We start from the raw sequence: 23221 nt of genomic DNA on the forward strand, positions 1-23221 counted from the left end.
CACACGTGCTTGGGTCATGTTGACCCCTCCTCAGAGCCTCCCCTGTGTCTCCTTGCCCAGGCCCAGTCTCTCTCATGGGCCACTGCCACAGCCTCTGATCTGAGCTCTCTTCTATTGGCCACCATTCATTTTAAACCTGATCAAAAGATTTTGACAGCTGCCCACAGCCTACAGGAGAATCATCCAAACCATGATCAGACAGCCAGATCCTCGGCGAGATGTCCCCAACTGTCCCTGTCCAAGCTTTGGCTGCTCTGGGCACCTCTAACCAACCCAGTGGCTTCCCTGCCTCCACATGTGCCCATGCTGCGCTCAGGCCCCAGCCTTCGGCTTTTATACCCAGCTCAAATGTCACCCCTCGGCAAATCCATTGCCTGAAGCCCTCAACTCGAAGTTGTCTCACACATCCATAAAGTCTCGGAGCCTGACACAGTAGTGCCCACGTTCTGCACCCCATTTTAGTTTATCCCTGTGTCTTTCCTGTTTTCGGGGTCCATGCTGCCAAAGCACAGTCTCCATCTTTGGCTGTGGTGATAACAACAGGATTAGAGCAGCACATGCAGCCCTTTCATAACAGGCCATGACCCAATGTCCTACTGAACCCCCATAAGGACCCAGTGACAGGTTCTGCACTTTGCCCCATTCTACAGACAAAGATGCAGACATGAAGATATCCAGTGACCCCAAATACAGAGTGGGATTATAAATCCAGGTCTCTGGACTCCAACTCCACACACCACGTTACCTTCCTTGTTTTGTTCTAAGGCTCTTTGGAATCTCCTTGGGAGCTTTAGGAAATGCACATGATTTGTCCCCACGCCCAGAAACTCCAAGGTTGTCGGTCAGGGTTTTGGCTCCTCCCGAGATGATCCCAATGTATAACCAGAGCCAAGGGCCATATCTCTGGTACTGAGTGGCTCTGCCTGACCTTCCGGGGCCAGCAGGACATCAGCTCCGAATGGGGGCTGGCTGCACTTGGCAGGCCGCACCACTGTCTGCACTGTTTTTGAAAAGTGAATCACTGCCTTATTTTTAACCAGCTGCCACGGGTGACCATAGACAGTGACATGGAGACGTGCCAAACGGGAGAGCCAGCCCTGGCCTTGCCCCCTGCACACACGCACACATGAATTCTCCTCCTGGGATTTTATAGTCATGAAAGCTCCGGGCCCCCTGCACCCCACTTAGCATTTGAAAGAAACAGCACCTCTGTAGTCACTGGCCAGGGGGAAAGTCACAGCACATCTATTTTACAGACGAGGAAACCAAGGCCAGAGGATGGGGGGACTTTGGCCTGGACTTCATGACATGAAGGGGCAGGAGCCGGAACCCAGGTCTCCGTGACATGCCACCGGGGCCTGTCATTGTTCCAGGGCTTCCTGGCCTGTCTTTGGCCCTCACTGGTGGGTGACTGGAGGGGATCGGGCCACTTCCCAAGCCTTGTTTTCCCTTCCTGCAAAGTGGGGATGGGTTCCAATGACCGACTCCCTGCAGGACTATGTGAGGAGCAGAGGGACAGCTGGGCCAGGTCAGGGGGAGCGGATGAGGATCATTTACTGGTCGGGACAAAAACAAAATCGAACTGGCCAGAGCCAGCCAGGGCTTGCAGCCTCGCTGGGACCTGTTCTCAAGGCCCCTGCTCAGCCCCAGGGACATCTTGGCCTGTGGTGCCGCCACCTGTCCTGGCCTGAGGCTGCCCATCTCCTGTCTTGGCTCTCAGTCTCCACCAGCCCAGCAGGGGCAACTAATCCCCGCTCTCAGCTCAGTTCTGTTCCTTTACTTGCTCCCAGGGATGCCACCAGGAATGTCACCAGGGCCTGTGGACTTTCAAGGCCCCACACCGGCCACCCCCTTCACCAGGCCAGCCCTTCCCCAGATGGCTCCTGAGAGCACAGAACACTGACTCGTGCCCTGCAGCAAGTGCCGTGAACTACCCAGGCCTTAGTCTCCACCTCTGATAAATGGGTCTGATCCCATCCACCCCACTGCTGTGTGGGGTCCCTGCTGCACCCGTGAGCAGCCAAGTGAGCATCATTTCATGACAAACAGCACACAGTGACTCTTATCATGATCTCACAAGTGCCAGAAGATTCCACATTGGCCTCCTGCCTTAAGTCAGGCAGGGGTGGGGACAGAGCCTCTCCTCCCTGCTATGCGTCCCCACAAAGTCTTGACGGGGGCGTCTCCACAGCTGCTGCTGTTCAGGATGTCTCTGACATAGCAAAGTCACAGTGAGTGACAGGCCTGGTCAGCCAAACAGGCTGGAGCCTGGATGGCCCCCCGGACTCCACGGCGTGATCACCGCAGCATTCGCCTTGGCCTCAAGGGGGCGCTGGAGAGACGCCCTGTCCCCAAGGTGGCCTTTGCGCTACGTGGGGTTCAACAGTGGCTTCACCCCAGCACCTGCTCAGAACAACCAAAGGACTGAGTGGATGGCAGCCAATAACAACGGACGCCCGCCAGGGCAGGGTCCTGAGTCCTAACGTGGCCACGCACTGACCCCTTAATTATTGGGTGGTGGCTATTTCAGGGAACTTGGGGGAGCATGGCAGCCACAGGACACTGCGGGCCTTGGGGTTATGCGCACTTGCTACCATATTTTAACACCCACCCAGCCAGACCTGCGAGCACCAACCGAATTCTGTTTTCTGCTTACACTAAACTCACTGTGCATCTTAGTCCGTGTCTACTTCCTCCTATTTGCAAAAGTCAGAATAAAACAATCCCCATCATCATAGATCAACCGACCACTCATTCGTTCCTTCATTCATTCAACAACCATTTGTTGAATAATCCCTACAAGACATGCTCAAGATAAGTCACAAGATCTAACCATGGCCGTGGTTTCCATAATAAACCAGACATAGGAAACGGTGGAAGTCAGGAAGGAGGGCGATAGAACGTCCAGATGCACAAACTGAGATGGGTTGTGAAGGTGGCAGAGGAGCCCGACCACCCACCAAATTCAAGAAAAGACGTTCCTCAAAGTGGGGGCGTTAGGAGCAAAGACAGACGCGAGGCCACTTACCTCTTGTTCTGGGGAGGCCAGCACCGCCTGCTTCCTCCGCCTGGCTTCCTTGGACTCCTTCTCCGTCTCGCGGACCAGTTGCCTGATGAAGCCCCCCGGGATGACGGAGAAGAGGGGAGGGGGCGAGGACGGCGGAGGAGTCTTGTCCTCTTCCCGGATCTGTGTTGCAGACGCAGGGAAGGAAGACCAGTGAGCCCACCCGCAGGCTGAGGTCGCCAGGGCGCCTGGGCTGGTGAGGAGGAGAAGTGCCACCAAGCGCAAGAGCGAGAGGACGCGCAAAGCAGGTGGCGCTCCGCAGGAGCCGGGGGCTTGGGACAGAGCGTGATGGGGACAGGGAGCAGCAGAGCCAGTCGGTGGGTCTCCTCCTGGCTCCCGTGGCGCTGAGACCTGACTCTGGGCCACAGACCTCAGGTTCCCTTCCTTGGCTGGGGACAGACCCTTCCCTGGGAGGACGGCGCAGAAAGGAGCTTCTCGGGATTCCCGAGGGGATGGGTCCCAAGGATCCACCCGCGCTCTCCTGCCCACCGCTTGGAGTTGATATAGTACTTGCTCACTTAGTAATCACTCCCTGTGTGCTGGGCACAGGGCCGGGCGGGGAGGCCCGCTGCCGTGGTGTACACAGTCGGCCCCTTTGTCCCTGGATCCTGCGTCCCATCCCTAGACTGGACCAACCGTGGGTGGAAAGTGTTCAGGGGAAACAATGGCGTAAACCCGTGCAGGCTACGACTCACCAATGACTTAACAGCTATTGGGGGAGTGGGGTACCAGAGAGTGAACCCAGGCGCATAATCACTGAGTACACTCCCAGCCCCCTTTTATTTTTAATTTTGAGACAGTCTTACTGAGTTGTTTAGGGCTTTGCTAAATTGCTGAAGCTGGCCTTGAACTTGAGATCCTCCTGCCTCAGCCTCCCCAACCGGTAGGATCACAGGCATGCACAGCTGCGCCCAGCAGTATAACAGCGTTTGCTTTAACTATGCAGGACGTTATCTGCAGATATGACACCGTTTTATATAACGGACCGGATTATCTGCAGACTTCCATGACTGCAAGGGTCTATACCTAGTTCCTGTGGACTCTCAGGAGCCCTGTGCAAGGACCCAACCCTGAGGCTGCAGCCCTCTGCACTGACCTCTCTGCCTGCTTGGTGGTCCTTAGACCAGGACCCAGGCAGCCAGGGACTCCCCAGCACTGGGTCCTAAAACGGTCACCTGGACACCAGCGATTTTGCCCTAGAAATGGAGCCAGACCAGAGCCGGCTGGACGTGATTGTAGCTGAGATTCCCTGCTGGCCACAGTGACCTTGGGGGCTGAGACCTGGAACTCGCTGTGGCCAGCTGGGGTGTGTCTTTAACCCTCTTCACTGTCACTCCCACAAGAAAGAAAAAAATCAGCAGCGCTTTCTACGGAGGAGCCACACACTGGCCTAAAATAAACTCGTCATCAAGGTCCTCTGTGCCCAGATCGCGGGCAGGCAAGCTGGGGTCCCACCCACCCCACTCTTCCTCTGTCCCTCTGGATGCAACCAGGACCCACTCGATGTGAGGAGGTGAGCCCAATCCTAGCGTCCACCTCTGCTGTCCCTCACACGCTCCTTGAGCTACGGCCAGGTCAGACTGCAGGCAGGGGACAGCCAGCAGGCAGCAGAGGAGGCCTCTGCCCCACCTCCCGTCTGCCCCCATGGTCGGATCCCAAGCGCGGGAGGGCCCTTCCTGAGACCTGGGGAAGCAGCCACAGAGAAGAAAGAACTAACTAGAAGGGAGTCGTGTCCAGTTCTCCATGGTGACGAGGCGGGGGCCATGGTCTGTCTCTGCCCCCCGACACCCTGCTCCTCCCACTCCCCTGCCCCAGGGCTCATCAGGACACAAGGGAGTGAGGTGGACAGCTGGTCACCCTGGCTGCCCGGCCTCCCCCAAGGAACAGGGTGGACAGGCAGCCCTGAGAGGAGCCAAGGGCAGGGCCCTAATGCCCCGCTGGGTCAGGAAGGCCTTGGCTAAGCAAGCTGGCTGGGCGGTGATGGGAAGCAGGATGGATGTGTCACAGGCAGAACTGGATGTGACCCCCCCCACCCGAGGAGGGAAGGGCTGGCTTGGGCCACTCAGATTTGTCCTCCAGGACTAGAGTTGGCCCCTGAAGCCCCAGTCCCAGCCCCGGCCACCACTTTCCTTCTGCTCCCACAAGGCGAGGCGTGATGAGATGGCCATGCTGAGGCAGCCCTGCTGGGGTGGTGAGGCGTTGAGCTGGTGAGCCGAGATGGCGCTCCCGCCAGACAGCACGGAATGAGGCTCTAGGGACACACGTAGCACATGAGATGGGTGGACACAGGCCTGGCACAGACACAGCGGGAGAGAAGAGAGAGATGGTTAGACCTGGGCACAGTCCCACCCCACTGCCACCAATGCCATAAATCACGACTAGATGGGGATGGGACAAGCAGGGACAGCTACCGCCCTTCACTCCTGCCAGGAATACTGTCAGCAAGGAGGCCACTGGCCATAGAGTGCACAGCACCCTGCACCCTCTTCCTCTCGGCTCCACACTTGAACTTTACACAGTCAGGAAAAATACACAATTATCCACATGCATCTCAGCAGCTTTCGAGAGAAGACCTGCAGGACTGAGTCCCCTCCGAATGTTTTCAATGACAATTTTATTGATAAAACTTCAGGAACCGGGCTCCAGGGGACTTTCCAGGTGCTGGAAGTCTGAGTAATGATTTCTGAATCACCTCATAAGGAAAGCTCATGCCACTCTGTGACGAAGATTGGCCCCTTAGGCTGAGGACTGGGCTCAGTGTAGAGCCCTTGCCTAACCTGAGTGAGGCCCTGGGTCTGGTCCCAGCCACATGTACACACACACACCACACACACACACCACACCACACACACACACCACACACACCACACATACACAGCACACGTACTCACATACCACACACAGACCATACACATCACACCACACACACACACTCCTCACAGACTGGACATGTTCCTGTATGTAAATTATCTCAATTTCAAAAGATAAATAAAACACCACGAGGGCCCCGACCCTTCCACACGCCCACTGTTCCCTCAAAGGAGCCTCGCACCATGGACAGTGGGGTTTCTTTTTTGAAGGGGTGTCTGGTTGTGTACTTTGATCCCGCAATTGGGGCAGGATCCATAGCTCACAGCTGGCCCCTGGCTTTGGGGAAAGGATTTAATCATCCAATTGAGACCCTTAAAAATATTCATTGTTTTGGCCCCCAAAAGCTCTATTCTCTAAAGAACTTGGAGGAAGTCATCTGAAACCAGGAATGTTCATCACTGTGATGTTTACATCATTGAGAAAGATAACAGTGTGGGCAGCCAGAGGATGTCAAATACCATCAAGGACATCCCCAATTTTTTTTTTTTTTGTACTGGGGATTGATTGAACCAGGGGCGTTTAACCACTGAGCCATGTCCCAGCCCTATTTTGTATTTTATTTAGAGACAGGGTCTCACTGAGTTGCTTAGCACCTCACCGTTGCTGAGGCTGGCTTTGACCTCGTGATCTCGATCCTCCTGCCTCAGCCTCCCCAGCTGCTGGGGTGACAGGTGTGCGCCACCACACCCAGCAGTTGTTCTTTTTGACATGTGTTTTTCAATTTTATTAATTGCTTCATCCTGATTATACATAACATGGGATTTAAAGCAGCTTTATTGAGATTTACTTTATCTGCTATATTCACAATGTACAATTCAATGCCTTTTTCCCCTTTATGGCGATGGAGGTGGGGTGGGGGGTGAACCCCCGGGCCCTGCACCTGCTATACCACTGAGCCACGTCCCCGGGGAATTTAGATGAGCTGTAATAAATCTACAGTTGTGCGGCTCACACCACCATCTAGCTCTAGAACATTCTCACCACGCCATAAACAACGCTCATGCCCACTTCCAGTCACTAGCTGTTTACGCCGAGCCCCGGCAACCCTCCATCTCCTTCTGTCCTGTATTTGCTCTCAGTGGAAGGACACAGCACTGGCTCTCCCACATCTGGCTTTGCAGTTCCCAACTCCCGAGCCTTATCCTGCCCTGAGGCGGCTCCATGGCATGCAAAGACCACCAGTTGCTGGGTATTTATTTGGGCTGTTTTCACTTTGGGCGTCTTAAATAATGTCTCGACGAACAGTTCCACACATGTGTTTTCATTTCTCTTGGAGATTCCCAGGAGTGGAATTCCATGGATTCCACGGCGAATTTGTGTTTGATTTTTTCCAAGAAACTGTCGAGCTCTTTTCCAAAGTGGTTATCGGGTTTCCTACTGACCTCCCGTGTGTGTGGGAAGCTTTGTGGGGTCACAGTGAGGGGCGCTCACCTTAGCTTGTACAGTGAAGAAGGCAGATGCCCTGGTTGGGTAGGGTTTAAGTGTGTCCCCAAGGGTTCCTGTTCCAGGCCTGGCTGTGTTGAGATAGGGGACCTTTAAGAGGCGGAGCTTGGTGGGAGGTGGTTGGGTCATGGGAGGCGTGCCCTTAGAACGGGATTAGGTAGTTCTCCTAGACCCTGGGTAGTTCTTGCCAGAGGATGGATTGCAAGCCTGGCCTCTCCCCTTTCTCTGGCTTCCCTCCCCCATCGTGATACCATCCACCATGTGGTCCTCAGCGGAGTCAAGCTAGTGCCAGCATCATGCCCTTGAGCATCCCAAACTTTGAGTAAATAAGCCTCTTTCCTTCCTACGTTAACCAACCTCAGATTTTTTATTATAGTAATGGAAAATGGACTGCAATATCAGAGTATAACATTATGTACATGAAAACTGTCCAAAATGGCAGGACCCAGTGGCACACGCCTGTCCTCCCAGCGGCTTGGGAGACTGAGGCAGGAGGATCACAAGTTTAAAGCCAGCCTCAGCAACTTATGAAGGCCCTAAGCAACGGAGCAGGACCCTTTCTCAAAATTTTTGTTTGTTTGTTTTTTTAAAGAGGGCTGGGGGTGTGGCTCAGTGGAAAAGCCCCCCTGGTTTCAGCCCCTGGTACCAAAAAACAGAAAACCGTCCCCAATGGGCAAATAACCAAGCCCTCCACATGAAAGACCAACCGGGGGAAGTGCCCCACGGCCTTCGTGGCGGTGCCTTGAGTCGTCCTGGACCCCTCGCTGCTCTTCCTGGAGGATGCCTTGCCGTCCCCAGCTGTCACAGCCACACCGACCCACCTCTCCCAGGCGCTGACTGACGGCTCAGGGGCTGCAGCAGGTGGGGGCGGAGCCCGGGGCCCCGCCCAGCTGCCCCGCGAGCACCGCGTCCTCTCGCGAGAGCTCCCAGCGCGCTCTCTCCGGCCCCGAGGTCGGCGGTGCCCCTTGGTAGCTCGACGTCGCTCACGGGAGCAGTTGACACCCCTGAAGTTGGCACCTCCCACAAAACGGGGCTTTGACCCGAGGAGCGGCTGCCCACGGGCCGCCAGCCCCGGTCCCTGGCAGAGTCCATCCTGCCTCCGCCGCGGCCTCGTGGGGACATCTCAGCGGTGACCAGGGCCATGCCCAAGGGCGAGACCCCAACACGTCGGAGCGCAGACAGCCCAGGGGACACAGCCGAGCCCCCAGCGGGAAGCTGCAGGATGAGGCCGCAGGGTGGGAGGAGGAGGCAAAAGGCGTGTCCCCGCCTGTCCCTCGGGGGACACTGGAGAAGCCCCCAGTGACTCACAGGCCACCGCCTGCGGCCGGAGCCAGGTTATGAATAGGCCTGACGTGTGGGTGACGTGGCTGTGCTGGCTCCGTCCCCTCCCCTTCAGCCAGGCCCACTAGCCGCCAAGAGTCACCCCCAGCGGAGGCTCCGGGGGGAGTCCTGCCCTGGTGGAGGCTGCGGCCGCCCCTGCACGGGTCACTAAGCCGGTTCCCACAGGGCACCGGGCTCCCTGGGCCGCCCCCGGCTCCCCGCCAGCCCCACTGACCCAGGGCCCGGAGCCAGCGCGCACAGGCTTCGCCCAGCTGTAATTTAAGCAAGTGGCCTTATCACCACGGGCCCTTCCAGCCTGCAGCCCCCGCCGGCCTCGCCAGCTGCCGTCTCAAGGCCAGGAGGAGGACGCGGACGTGGAATTCTCACTGAAGGTCTCAGCCTCCCGTGGGGGTGAGGGAGGCTGGCACTGCCTCGAGGCTAGAGATGGCTGGAGACCATTCTCCATGTGTCCATGCCGATCTGAACCTCTGGGCGGCCCTCCGGGCAGACCTGCTGCCCCCAACTCCAGCCCCACAAGGCCACTGTCTGCACCTGTCCCATAAATAAGTGCCCAAGTCTTTGTGGTGACCCATAGGGCCCCTTAAGACCACCTGTTCTGCCTGGCAGGGTGGCAAACACCTGTCATCCCAGCTGATCAGGAGGCTGAGGTAGGAGGATGGCGAGTTCAAAGCCAGCCTCAGCAAAAGTGAGGAGATAAGCAGCTCAGTGAGACCCTGACTCTAAATAAAATACAAACTAGGGCTGGGGTGTGGCTCAGTGGTGGAGTGCCCCTGAGCTCAATCCCCAGTACAGCCCCTCCAAAGGAAAAAGAAACTCCCCTGTCCAAACAACCATCCTTGTCCATCCTCCAGGATGGAACCCTCTGAGCACACCCTTCCAGGCAGATTTGCACCTCAGGGCCTTTGCATATGCTGTTCCTTCTGCCTTAAATGCTTTTTGTTCTGCACATCTCATAAACCTATAACCCTCCATTTAAATTGGAGCATAGCCTCCCATCCCACCCCTCTCCCCTTCAGAGTCAGAATTTCTGTCTTCACTTTTTTTACTTGATAAAATACTTGTTAAATGGATGAGTGAGTGGATGAATGAATGACTAGGGCCATGGCTGGGAGGGGTTTCTGACATCCCACGGTGCTGTGTTCACACAGGGGACACAGGATCATGGCCCTGGTTTACCTCCTGGGAGACCCTGGGAAGCTCTCGGAGCCTCGGATTGTTCAGCTGTGAAATGGGGACACATTTGAAGCAGGAGTCCCTGGTAACTTCTCTCCATCATCTTTTCATTTCCACTTATGATGACTGTGACCCAGAGACCCCAGCCCAGGCCCCAGCACCCAGGGACTCTCTGACACTTAGGGAGAACCAAGATACCTCCTGACCCCTAACCTGCCCCAGAACCCTGAAATTCCCACTGAACCTAGAATCTAACTACATTAAGCTCTCTTGGCCATTTATCCTCACTACGGTGCCACAAGGTTGGCATTATTCCCATAGAGCACACAGCAGCTCAGAGAGGCTAAGGCCCTTGCCTGGGTCACCCAGCAAGAAGGTTGAGGAGAGAGCTGCCTCCAGATGCATCTGACTCCCTGGGTGGAGGCCAAGTCCCTGTCACAGCTCCACATCAGTCATGTAAGAGACCACCAAGCTGGTGGGGCCAGGCTGAGGGTTCACAGGAGCCCTCTATCCAGTGGCAAGAAGTGGGACCCTGAGAGGTGGCTCAGGGGGGTAATGCATCGAGGGGGCGGGATGCCGGGAGGCATTGCGGGCACTTACTTTGCACCTGTTTGGTTTTTGATGGCCGCACTGGTACTGCAGGTGGGTCAGCCGGGGATCAGTGAGGTCAACTCACTCAAGGCCTCAAGGAGGAGGGGAGAGGACCCAGAAGCCTCAATCCCTGTTCCTTGGCCACCACTCTGAGGTCCTTGTCCCCCCACCACGTGAAAGGGAGGAGGTAAGGAAAGAAGAGCCAGGGATCACAGTGGCCCCCGGGCATTCTGTGTGCTGGGAACAGGAGGGGATGATGTCCGCAAGTTACCCCATCCCAGGACACACAGGTAGAGGGAGGGGACATAACCAGGAGGAGGTGGGGCTACTTCTGGGACACAGATGGTCTGACTTCAGAGGCTGTGCCTAGGCCACTGCAGCAGGTTGGTCTCCCAGCTCACCTTCCACTTGTCCCTGCACGCAGCAGTCCACACCACCCTCCTCCACCATCTGTCCTTGTCCCTGCACTCAATCCGCCAGACACTTAGGGGAGGTCACTGTCTATCCTCTGTCCTTTCCATCTCGGCTTGGAATCCCGTCCTGCCCACGGGGGCCTTGGGCACAGGGGGAGATGCGCCGCCCAGGTGCGGGGGCTGCCTGAGCCCTGCCCTCTCTGGAGGTCCCACAGGACTAAGCCAGGCACACCGAGCAGAGAGGATGCCGGGGGCTTGCAGGCGCCCCCTTGAGCCCCTGGCCCTTCGTTTTGCGGGATGCACCATCCGTCCTCCCGTCCTGCCCTGCGCCTGCAGGGTTGGCCTACGTGGGTCCTCCCTGCGCCACCCTTGCTGTCCCCCTGACTGGTTCAACTAATGGAACCCTGCATCACAGGGGACCACAGGGACGTAGCCCAGCTCTCCCCTGGGGGGCGGCCACGGGTGGACAGCCCCTCTCCACCAAAGGCCACTCCGGGCAGCCCTCTCCACTCCCCGTCCCTCCAAGCAGCTCCTCCTAGTACAACCCCAGGGTGCTGCCCTGTCCCTTAAGGGAGGCTCAGCAATTTTTTGTGTGCAAAGGGCCAGATGGTGGCCCTCTGGAGCACCGAGGGCTGGGAGCGCGTGGGCCACAAGTGCTCTGTTGGCCCTTGTAGCTCGAGAGCAGCTCTGCCCGGTGTGGGAATGAGCGGGCTTGTGAATGGGCGCAACCTGATTTCTACACCAGGGGGAGAGTGGCATGGGCCGGCGGGCTGTCCCTTGCTGGCCCTGGCCTCGAAGGCTGCATCACAGCCTGCTTCCACGTGGATGCCATTAGGTGCCCTCCTGTGCGCTCCTTTGATGCCCCGCTGGAGCCATCCCTCTGCACCCTGCAGGGGCCCCGCGCCCAGGAGGAGGAGGCCAGGAGAGGCACCCACCTCCCCCGCTCCCTCCCCGTGGGCTCCAGTCTGAGCCAAGCTGTGCTCCTCCATCCCCCACCGCGAGGCCCCCTGAGGTCCCTCTCTTCCTTCCCACCAGGGCCAGCCTCTGGGCGCCCCAGGGGCTCTGCTGTTCTCTTACCCAACACATGTCCCCAAGGAGCTCCTATGACACAGGCTCCCAACGCACTGAAGGTGCTATTTTCTGGGAGGACCTAGTTGGTCACAGCCAGGGGCAAGGAGACCTCAACTCCCACATCAGCACTGGTAGACACGGTTCTTTGGGACCGACTCTAAGCCCTTGTCCCACCCCATGGCGGTAGAGAGCTGGGGCTGATCGTCAGTGTCTGCCCTGGGCGGGCCTGGGGGGAGGCGCAAGGCCTGTTTGCCACGCTCCGGTCACGTGGACAAAGTGACTCCACCCAGCTCACTCAGGCCTGGCCAATGGCCAAAGAGCCAGACCATGACAAAAAGGGTCTGTGAGCACTTCACCAGGTGGCCTGAGTGCGGGGCGCTCCTCAGGCCTGGGGCCATTACGACTTAATTAGAGTGTCCTTTGGCAGCAGGTTGATTAAGTCCCAGGTTGACTGAACTTCCAAATGCTTTGCACACCTGTGGCAAAGCCAGTAGCCCCCAATCCCAAGTTATAGAGTAGATGTTTCTTAAGAAAATTACACAGAAAACAGCCTCCCCCAGCACGTTGGCTCTCGCCTCTCCATATCTGTAGTTGCCCTGCTGACCTCGGATGGCCACTAGGGCTTCCCATGCACATCAGCTTGACTGACTGGTAGTCGGGGCTGTCTGCAGTGTCAGACGGAGAAGATCCTAGGCTATGTCTGGATCCAGCAGGGAAGCTGCTGTGATGGACTAGTGATGTCTGCCCCAGGCGTGGCACTGGTCAGGGGACCCCTGTGCCGAGTATCTGCTATTTCCAGGCTGGTGTTTCTTCCACCACAAGGAAGTGAGAAGCTGGTCAGACTTTGGCTGGAAGGCTGCCCTGGCTGCTTTTAGGATTTGGGTTTCCCGTGAAGATCTGATGTTTTCATTTATATTGATATGGTAGCCGCTAGCCCATGAGAGACTCGTTATGTTTATATTAATTTAAATTAAATTTAAGAATCAGCTTCTCTGTTGTATGAGCCACATTTCAAGTTTCCAATAGCCAAGTGGGATGAGTGGATACCGTGTTAGCACAGGCAAGGAGGTTTCTAGAAAGTGCTATTGGGCAGAACTGGACTGGACAGTGGTTTTCACCAGTGGGTTTTGCCAGTGAACATCTGGCAAGGGCCCTGAGACATTCCTGGTTGTCCCAAGTGGACAGAAGTGTTTGGCCCCTCATGGGTCAAGACCCAGGATGCCCCTGAACACCCTGCACACATACACTGCCCCAGAGAACGCATCCAGCCCCAAATCCCTCTGGTGCCAAGGTGGTCTAGAGTGGTCTTGTCCAGGGCAGAGGAGCATTATGGGAAAGGGGACAACATCATCTTTGCTTTGAGTGACAAATGAGTGTGACATAGAAAGACGTGAGAAAAAGCCAGTCACTGTGAACAGAAAAGAGGAAAAGCAAGCCGTAGCCCTCTCTGATCCTCTTCCTGCCCCGTACAGCAGGGCAGGACCCCCTCCTCGGTGACCAGTGCAGAGCGTGACCGGCTCTGCTCTCCTCCTCCTGAGTGACACTGCCCCACCCGTTACCGTCACCTGCACCACTCATAAGCGGGTGGAAAGTTCCGTCCCAGCAGACACCTCTGAGTCCCACTTTCATTTCTTTCAACACAAACTCGGGTTCCAAAGCCTCCAAATCCCACGGCCTGATCTGTAAAATGGGACTAAGGATCTGCGGCGGAGCAGGTGTCCGTCTCAGCAGCTCACCCTGCTGGCTGTCCGCCATGGCGAGGAACCTCAGCCCCATCAGCACCCCAGGAGCAGCTGAGAGTGCTCAGGCGTCATGGGTGGGGATAAATTCCCGAGAGTGAGACCTGCCCTGATGTCCAGGACTGTGCTTGTGTCCTATGATTCATTTCTATTGCCCCCATTCAAACAAGAACTGAGATTAAATTCTTCCTTTCAAATCTGGGAGCATGGAAAAGCTTTTGGGGTTGGAGATTGGGTCATTAGCTCTACCTTGGGGAGCCCCAGGCTGCTCCCTGAACGCCAGTCTCCAAGGCAGGGACTGGTCTAAGCGGTTACTACAAAGCTGTGTGTCCTTGAGCAAGTTGCCTTCCCTCTCTGTGTTTTGAATGAACCATGGGTAAACAGAGGGGGTTAAATCGGGCAGCACTCAGGAAGCCCTGGGCTTGTCTAAAACCTTCCACCATCTTTCAAAGCATTCGATGCCACTAGTTCTAAATATGAGACACACCATACACCACCGCAGCTAGCCATCTGCTTAAGGTGGGCCATGCCATGCCGTGTGCCCCTCCACTGAGGGCCAGGCACCCCAGCACCCAGAGGGCTGTCTTGTAATGGCCGCGCAGAGACAGCCAGAGGCCTGGCTTGCGGCAGCTGGGGGAGGGGGAGGGGGGTCTCTCTGGTTTAGAGACCTCTGTTCTCACTTTAGACGACGTGGGAAAGTGCCAGTGGCCTAATCAGATCCTTGAAGGATCCACACCCTGGTAACATGTCCCCCATTCGTGACAAAGTTGATGAGCCACGTGCCACATTACCAGGCAGCGAGCGGCCTCACACCAGGGGAAGGACGCCCGTTTGAGTGGCACCAGAACCATCCGCTGGGCACCTGGGCCCACTCCCCACGATAAGTCCATCAGTCAGTAGGAGGGGAGGAGCCAGGATCCCGGGGTGTGGGCCCCCCAGGTACGTCCAGTGTGGGAGTGGACGGCCCACGCGGGTTTGTACTTCCCTGGCAGGGGCTGGGAGGGAAACCAAGCTCTGAAGAGGCCAGGGATGTGCCCAAGGTCACGGTCAGCAAGCCCAAGCCCTGCTACTCAAAGTGACCAGACCTGTGTGGGAATGGACTTCACTTCTGGTAATTAGTAACACACGGTACCAACAAAGCAGGGGACCAGGAGACCCCACTCCTCTCCTTCCTTGTCCTCATCTTCCAGGAGTGTCCCCTTCCCCGGCCCCTCCCCCCAACCCCCTCCCCTCCCCCTGGCCCCTCCCCTCCCCCCCTCCGATCCCTCCTCCTCCTCTCCCCCCTCCTCTCCCTCCTCCCCTCCCCCTCCTCCTCTCCCTTGTCCCCATTTCCCTCCTCCTCTCCCTCCTCCTCTTCTCCTTCCCCCTCTCCCTTCTAGTCTCCCTCCCCCTCCCCCTCCCCTCCCCCTCCTTCTCTCCCTTGTCCTCCTCTCCCTCCTCCTCTCCCCCTCCTCTCCCTCCTCATCTCCCTCCCCTCCCCCTCCCCCTCCTCTCCCTCCTCCTCTCCTTCCCCTCCCCCTCCTCTCCCTCCCCTCCCCCCTCCTCTCCCACCTCCTCTCCCTCTTCCTCTCCCTCCAGCTCCTCTCCCTCCTCTTCCCCCTCCCCCTCCCTCCTCCTCTCCCTCGTCCTCCTCCCCCTCCCCCTCCCTCCTCCCCCGCCTCTCTTTCTCTCTCCCTCTCTCCCCCGGCCTCAGCTCTTTCCTGGGATTCCCCCACACTAAAGCCACACAGCCCTCACCTGCTCCCCCAAACTCAGGGCTCATCACCTGGGAGAGGAGAACACCCTTCCGGTTAGGAAGGAAGACAGCACCCCAGGAACCGCCATCCCTGTTGGGCACAGAGGCCCGAGGGGACGCTCAGTTTTGTAAACTGGGGCACTGGGCAGGTCAGGCCTCTTCTGGGATGGCCACAAACTGAAAGTAACCCCCTAGCTTTCCAGACGGGCAGGGAGGGAGCCCAGGCCCTGCACCTGTGGGTCACGGCCAGGCTGGGCAGCCTGGAGCCCATGGAGGGCCAAGTGGGCTGTCCCCTCAGCCTTCTCCATGGGGAAGTGGCCCGGAGGCAGCAGCCCGAGGCCTGCAGCTGAGAACCTTCAGACTCCTGAGAGGCAGCTTTACCCTGAAGCACAGCCCCCCCCCCCCGCCCCACACCCGTGCCACCACCCAGGCCACTGAGACCTGTGGATCTTCTTTCAGAGAAGAGCCTGGAAACCGGTGGGCCACATCAGACTACCCCTCTCAGGGAAGCACAAGTGACCTTAAAACCTCTGGCTATGAACCACCAGCCCCTCCCCCACCATGTACGCATCTGAAATTCGAAATTAAAAACCATTAAAATCAAAATTAAAACGGACACTCGGCAGGGTTGGAAGCGTGAAGGGCCAGAGCGCGGCTCTCTGACCACACATGGACAACTGGTGGAGCCCAAGTCACCAGCAGCTGAGGCGGACAGAGATGCTGACCTCAGCTGGCCGGGGTTCCGCGGCGGAGGCTGCTCACTGGGGACACTGAGCGCATTCTTTCAAAGGATTTTGAAATAGCCAGGTTTCCAGGATCCGCTTAAAGAGTGTCCCCTCGGCCCAGCGCTGGCTGTACAATTCTTCCATTGGATAGTCTTGTCTGGAAGTGAGCGACAGAGGTCACCAACCAAGGAACAAAGACCTCAGGATCCCGACAGCAGAAAGGCCCCAAATAGAGCAAAAGGACCAGGCCTTCCACTGCAGCCCCCAGGCACACTCCAGGACCTAAAAGGCCTCCGCGCTCTCTCAAGGTCCCCAGCACCAAACCAGCCTCTCAGTACCTTGTAGCCACCACGGGATGGGACGCAGGCACCGCTCCGCACGAGGTCTCCCCAGGTAGCCGCGAGGGCCCAGCCACAGGGAGCAGGGCAGGAGAAGGGTCAGGAGCAGCCCTCCCCGCGCCTCCGCCCCCCCTCCCTCCCGGGAGCCAATGTGATCAGCAGCTGCGTCCACAAGTCATTTCTAAAATTAGCCCATGAGCTCCAGGTCTGGCCAGGGCTGGCGTTCACCAGGCCGCGGAGAGCATGGACATATATGGTGGCATGGAGCAGGGAGGGGGACAGCTCGGGGACGCAAGCACATTCCCAGCCGTCATGTGTGTCCCAGGACGGGCCACACCCACCTGCTCCTGCCCCTGCCCTTGGGGAGAACCAGAGGCTGCAGGAAGGGGCGAGGGAGGAAGCAGCTCCACATTCCCACCAGAGGCTGGAAGGGAGTTTCTGGAAGGAATGCTGGCACCCCCTGGTATGCAGCCAAAACAGGAAAACACGTCTGTGGGGTACGAAGAGCTCCCCAGGTGGCAGGCCTATTCCAGACAACGGCCCCCATGTTATAGGTGGGGAAACTGAGGCACGAAGGTTGTGCTGACCCTGGACACTAGGTGCTATGAAACGTGCTTTGCCCTGGGGCAGGAGGAGAAGCTCAGGGTAGAGCCGGAGCTTAGCAGAAGCCTGGTTCTGTGCTCCAGCCCCAGCACGTAAAACCAGAAGGGCTTCACCCACTGCCTAGAGGGAGAGAGGCCGGGATTCTTCCTTTCTATTTTTTGGGGTGGTGGGGGTTGGGTATGGGGATTGCACTTGACCACTGAGCCCCGTCCCCAGCCCTATTCTGTGTTTTATTTAGAGACAGGGTCTCCCTGAGCTGCTCAGGGCCTCGCTGTGGCTGAGGCTGGCTTTGAACTCGCCATCCTCCTGCCTCAGCCTCCCGAGCCATGGGATGACAGTCATGGCCACTGTGCCCGGCAGGGGATGTCAATAGATAAAGCAATCGAGCACTAATTTCCCAGGTATGCGCTCTCCAGAGTTGGAAGGTCAACTAAGAAAAGTGTCTGGAAATGGCCCTCCATGCAATGCCCATGGGATGGCAGAAGGGTCCTGGGCCCCAGGGGACAGTGACATGGGCATCTTAGGCTGCTCCAGGGACATTGGAGACAACAGGTCCCTGGCCACTTTCTGCAGACATTGGAACGCCACCCACCCCATGCAACATCATCCCCTGGGGCTTCTCTGTCCTTGCTTCTTTCCTGGCTGTTGGTCTGAACTGGGGGAGCTGACATTCAGAGATGATTCTCAGGGCCCAGGAGTGGGTCCCCGTGAGCCGAGACCTCTGGTGGGTTCTGCTCACCCGGAGGGAATCGTCCATTCTGAGGGAGTCCCGGGCGTGTCTCGAGTTTTTTCTCCTGGTACCAGAAGTGGGTGGGTTTTTGTCCCCCAGCACAGCCAGGGATGATGTGGGCCATGCTGTGGTTTAGGGTGGCCCTTGCATGCAAGATGTCACCCAGTGTTGTAGGGGACAGACAAGGCAAGGCACCGAAGATAGCAGGAAACAGTTTTATTTGGAGGCAGCCAGGCTCAGAGGGCACAGCTTTTGCTGTAATCAGTTAATCCCCTGAACCCCGAGTTCAGGGAGTTTTAGAGTTTTATACCCAGCATGTAAGGGGAGGGGCTCAGAAGTTCGCAGTCTGCAGAAGTTCACATAAAAGCAGCTTTTTCTTTCACTGTTCTGGGCAAGTTAACCCCTCGAGGACAACACCTGAGAAGTGGAGAGCTTCTTCTCCCCTTTCTTTCTCCCCCTCACCAGCTGTTACCATGGAGCCCAGTTGGTAACTTATCTTAAAAATGTAGACATCTCTGTGAAGCCAGCTCAAGGCCAGAGGCCTTGTTTGCATATTTCTACAAACTACTTTACTGGATACGTTTGTGAAAAACTAGTAAGGGGGTGTCCAGCACCTGGAGTGCTGCTATCTTCCCGGCCAGTGGCCAGGTAAACAGGGCGACACAAAAATAGGGAATTTATCTACATTGAACCCTTTTGCAGAGACTCTTGTGCTGGGAGTCCTAAAGTCAGCCATGGTGAAGATTTCTGGAGAGGCCCAGGTAGGTTTTCTGTGGAAAAAGGGGGTGCCACTTCTCCAGCTAAGCATTTCCCTCCCAGTCTCCTGGCTTCGTCCCCAGGGAGGAGCAGAAGAGAAAGTGAGGGTTTCTCACCAGGGCCTCGGGAGAACTGGCCACTAGGGCCCATCAGTCCCATCAGCAGGGGGTCACCAAGAGAGTGGCTCAAGGTGCTATTTGGGGGCGTCTGGACAGTGCAGGTGGCCATACGTCCCTCTGGGAAAACACCTGGGCAGTCGCCCACCTGCTATGGGGCTCCTGGCGCTTCCCCTGGAGACTAGACCTTTTCAGTGGTGAGTTCAAGGTCCCCAGAATGGCCAAAGGACTGTGGCATTTCACTGGGACAACTGACCTCAGTCTCCTGGTCATCCTCATGTTTTCTGATGGGACACACAGAGGGACTCTTGGTGGCCCCTCTCTGCTCCTTGGGGTGCTACCTTCTGTTAGTCATCTCCACGCTCCTGCAAGCCCCGCCCCTCTCGCCACTCCCTAGGATGCGGCCCCCATCTGCCTGTCGTCTTGGGGTCCCGTCATTCCCTCTGTGGTCAGAGGGCTGGGCGTGCATAAGCGTGTGAGCATGCGCTTGTCAACGGGGTGTCAGCCTATGCACAGTCGCGAGAACCCCCCATGTGACCACCGCCAGCACCCGCCTCGGGTGCACCACTCTTGCAGCAGTATAGGCCGCTGTGTGTTGAGTCTGTCTCCTAAGGTGGCTGGTACACAGTAAGTGCTCAATAAATGCTTATGGGATGAAACCAAATGCATGGAAGCCAGGCTGGAGCAGGTGTCTGAGAACCTGACCCACATCAAGCTTTTTCTAGATGTCTGTCTGTCTGTCTACCAGTCTGTCTACCTGTCCCTCCCCTGCCAGTTGGCGGTCTCTTGGTTCCCTCCCAGCGCTAAGTAGATGCTCATGGAATTTGGGGTGAACAAAAGCCCATGACCCGGAGGGTGGAGGTGGAGGCATCTCCACAGAAGCCCCCAGAAGGCCCGTCCTCTACCCAGGAGGCCTGCAGGCCTGCACAGAGCTGGGACGTGGGGGAAGGGTCAGGGAAGGGCTTTGGCCCAGTCCTGGCCACTTTTTTGCTGTGCACTTGGGGAAGTGAATTTGCCTGGCTGGGCCTCCCAGTTCCTCTAAAATGGGATCCTTACCCCTCGGACTATTTGAGTCCACACAACCCGGGGTAGATGCTCCGTGGGTGTTTGTTGAATGACTGAATGACCCCAAGGTAGGTCTGTAAAAGTCTCCCCCGTCACTGGCGCTTTCTGCGAGGGAGAGCCACCACTGAGCTCTTAGCAGTGCGGGGCCCTCTCGCCCTGGAGGGTATGAGGCGACAGGGCCCTCCAGCGTGCCCGGGACTCTGAGCTCTTTGGTCCTGGCTTTCCTACATCTCTACGGAGGCACTTCCCGCATCTCAGCCTCCTTAGCGCGGGCTTTCCATGACTGCTGAGGTTGGCCTGAGGCGCGTGGCATCTCCTGGTGTCCTTGCTGGGGTAAAACCCCGTGGCCCGAGAGACCACCCCAAGTTCAGCCCTCCCTTATCCAGCCTGCGTCCCGCTCCAGCCGACCAGCACTCGGCCTGCACTCTCTCAGGCCTCAGGTCCCTGCTATGCACCTGGCATCTCTGTGGCCTTCTCAGTCCCATCCTCCTTGATCAGGCCCAGCCGCCTGCTGGGATGTGTGTCACTTCACCTGAGCTACGGGCCTGGGCACTGGGTAGGCGTGGGCTGGGGCAGATCCTGAGGGGCCAAGTGGCCACTGCGTCCGCCTCAGCGGGCGGGGCTGCTCTCCACTGGAAGCAGGTGTGAGAGTGGCCCGGGCCACGGCGGGGGCAGGGCCTCTGCTGCGGTTTAGCAGGAACACCCTGTCTTCTGGCGCTGGGGCGGGGCTCGTGGGACCTCCCACAGTGACAGGTGCACTTCCTGGTGTGACAAGGCTCTTGGCCACAGCAGCCACACAGTAGGTCTCTCCCAGGACTTAGAGCCCTGGTCACCAAACCTGGCACTGGCCTTCACCCCCCGAGGAGTCTCTGACCTGACTCTGTCCCCAGCACACTGGTCACTTCTGCCATCTAAACCAGAGGCTCCGCGTGGAGACCCAGGGGCTCCCTCACAGCAGGAGCCTAAAGGGAGGAGGAGGAGTGCGGCCAGAGGGGTCCCACGGGGTCACATGGGGTGCAGTGACTGGCAGCTGGGGGCCTGCAGGCCTGAGGTGACCCTCTGGTTCCCTGAGGTGCCTCTGGCTTCTGAACCTAGCCCCAAGTCGGGCACCAAGGGAGCCAGGGAGCCAGGCCGGGGGTCAGCCCCCTGGGGATGAAAGAGGTGGCCCTGTTGCAAGCCTAACCCATGTCCACTGCGGACAAGCTAAAGGAAATGACCCACGGTCACTGACCCTGGGCAGCCACTGCTGCCAATGACCTCACCTTCCAGAAACGCTTTTCAACCCAGAGACACATTTTTCCAAAATGGGATCCGTGAGGCCGTGGGCACGTTCCCCTTAGTGACATATTGTGACCATCCTTCCACACCCGTACTCTAGGCCCAGGATTATGTGACGCGTCTTAAAATAACCTGCTACAAACATGCTCAAAATAGTACATTTGACTTCTTGCATAGTGAAAATAAAGATGTCCAACATGTCACACAGACACTCGGGGACACACGTGGAGTCATGTGGGGGTGAGGAGAGACACAAGACGGTGCCTTCCCAGCTCCTTCCGTCCCCCTGAAGTAACTCATCCTTCTCTTTCAGGTGTGTCCGCCCTGTGGCCCTCAAGGACCTCTGGCCAGTCTGCCTCAGTGGACTTCCCGTGAATGTCATCTCACCACACCTCCATTTCCGTCACTTGCTCTGCTGTCCATTTTGCTGTCTGTGCCTGTGACTGTGACTGACCTGCATCTGTCCATCCTACGGCGGATGGGCCTGTCCTTGGCTCACGGTCTTTGTTGGAATGTTCTCGTGCCCCCGTCCTGGAGTGCTCTGTCAGAGCTTCTCTAGCAGAACACACATGACCCGGCATGGAATTCACAGGCCACGGGGCATGCGCGTGTGCAAGTTTTCTAGAAAAATATCTACTTGTGTTCTAAGGACAATGGCCACGTGCGCAGCTTCGAGCACAGAGGACCTCGTTTTCAGCAGCACTTGAACGTTATCAGAATATTAATTTAAAATTTTTGTCTTTCTGAAATTGAAACTAGTACCTGCAGTTCCCTGGTTAACAACGTCATTTGTCTTTCTGTGTTTCTAGGGGACCTACGTTTCCTATGTGCCTTTGGCCTACTTTATGTCTTCTTATTGATTTGTTATTGATTGATCTGTCTTCTTATTGATTTCTAGGAGTTCTTTACATGTTATACCTACTACTCCTTTGGTCATTCATATCGCAAACATCTTCCCCCAAGTTCATGGCTTCCGTTTCAGTTTTGTTTTATTTTTTTTTTTATTATTTTGGGGGGATACTGGGTATTGAACTCATGGGCACTCAACCACGGAGCCCCACCCCAGCCCTATTTTGTATTTTATTTAGAGACAGGGTCTCACTGAGTTGCTTAGGGCCTCGCTGTGGCTGAGGCTGGCTTTGAACTCGCGATCCTCCGGCCTCAGCCTCCCGAGCCCCTGGGATGACAGGCGTGGGCCACTGTGCCTGGCTTGTTTTGTTTGGTGCTGGGGCTTGAACCCAGGACCTCAAACCTACCAGGCAAGAGTTCTGCCACAGAGCTACACCCCACTGCTGTGTATTTTCTACTGAACTAAAGTTAAATGTTTTTACTCTCCTTCCTTCCCTTTTTGGGAACTGAGCATTTGCCTAATTTTCCATTTCTCTAGTATTTTTTTTTTTAACTTCGAGTAGTTTGGAAGTTATATTTTTGTTCTTTCAGTGGTTGCCCTAGAATTTTCAACATGCAATTTTAGTTTCAAGTTTAAAAGGGATCCACATTTTACTTGGTTGACATTTTGAAAAGAGATGCAAGGCAGCCTTACCAAGACGCATCTGGAAACGTGTCCTTGTGTTCAGGTTATCAGGCTGTAACTCACGGCCCTCCTGGGGCTCCCTGCCCTGTTGATCTTGGGTGGAGAGGCCAAGAGCTAAGCCTTCTGTCTAGGCCTCTGTGTTGAACCTCTAAGGAGGCAGTTAGGGGCTGGGTGTGAGTCCAGGGGTCAAGTGCTTAGCATGTGCAAGGTCCTGGATCCCAACCCCAGCACCAGAAGGAAAGGAGAGGAGAGAGTAGGAAGGGGCCAACATCAGGTCCTGCCTTGACCTCCCCTCTGGGCTTGGCCGGGAGTGAGCTCAAGACACTAGGAGCATGACGGGGGACTCCCACAGAGACGGCAGAGGGACTTCAAGAATCAGACCTGGGGACAAACAAAGAGGTGACCAACTGCACTGCTTCTCCCCCAAGAAGAGAGACCATGGGACAGCAGTGTCCTCAGAGATCGCCATCTGCATCAGAAACCAGAGGGTGAGGCGGTTTGAACCGGCAGCCATCAGGGCCAGGCGTGGCTCAGGTTGACTGGCATCAATCTAAACCTTGAAGGCCATTTCAGTTATGTGGACTTGAAACCTGTTCCCTCCTCAGTGACTGCACCCTGATGGGCAAGGTTCAGGG

General features: G+C 56.8%; 1 protein-coding gene across 10 annotated transcripts in view; it reads right to left on the bottom strand.

The window, feature by feature from the left end:
* LOC124081144 (beta-adrenergic receptor kinase 2) overlaps nucleotides 1-23221 on the bottom strand; it is a 346261-nt gene that overhangs the window by 200738 nt on the left and 122302 nt on the right. For 8 of the 10 annotated variants that reach the window (XM_046427320.1, XM_046427319.1, XM_046427318.1 and 5 more), the window contains 2 exons: nucleotides 5194-5355; nucleotides 3029-3187 (listed from right to left, as the gene is read on the bottom strand). In XM_046427320.1, the coding sequence (XP_046283276.1) occupies nucleotides 3029-3187; nucleotides 5194-5355 (321 nt within the window). Of the gene's footprint in view, nucleotides 1-3028; nucleotides 3188-5193; nucleotides 5356-16166; nucleotides 16324-16504; nucleotides 16633-23221 lie in introns of those variants that run through there. The other 2 variants (XM_046427326.2, XM_046427325.2) reach the window with 2 other exon arrangements.

Source organism: Marmota monax, unplaced genomic scaffold, assembly GCF_021218885.2.
Source record: "Marmota monax isolate L192 unplaced genomic scaffold, Marmota_monax_Labrador192_F-V1.1 WCK01_AAM20220418_F8-fsc00177, whole genome shotgun sequence".
Taxonomy (NCBI): domain Eukaryota; kingdom Metazoa; phylum Chordata; class Mammalia; order Rodentia; family Sciuridae; genus Marmota; species Marmota monax.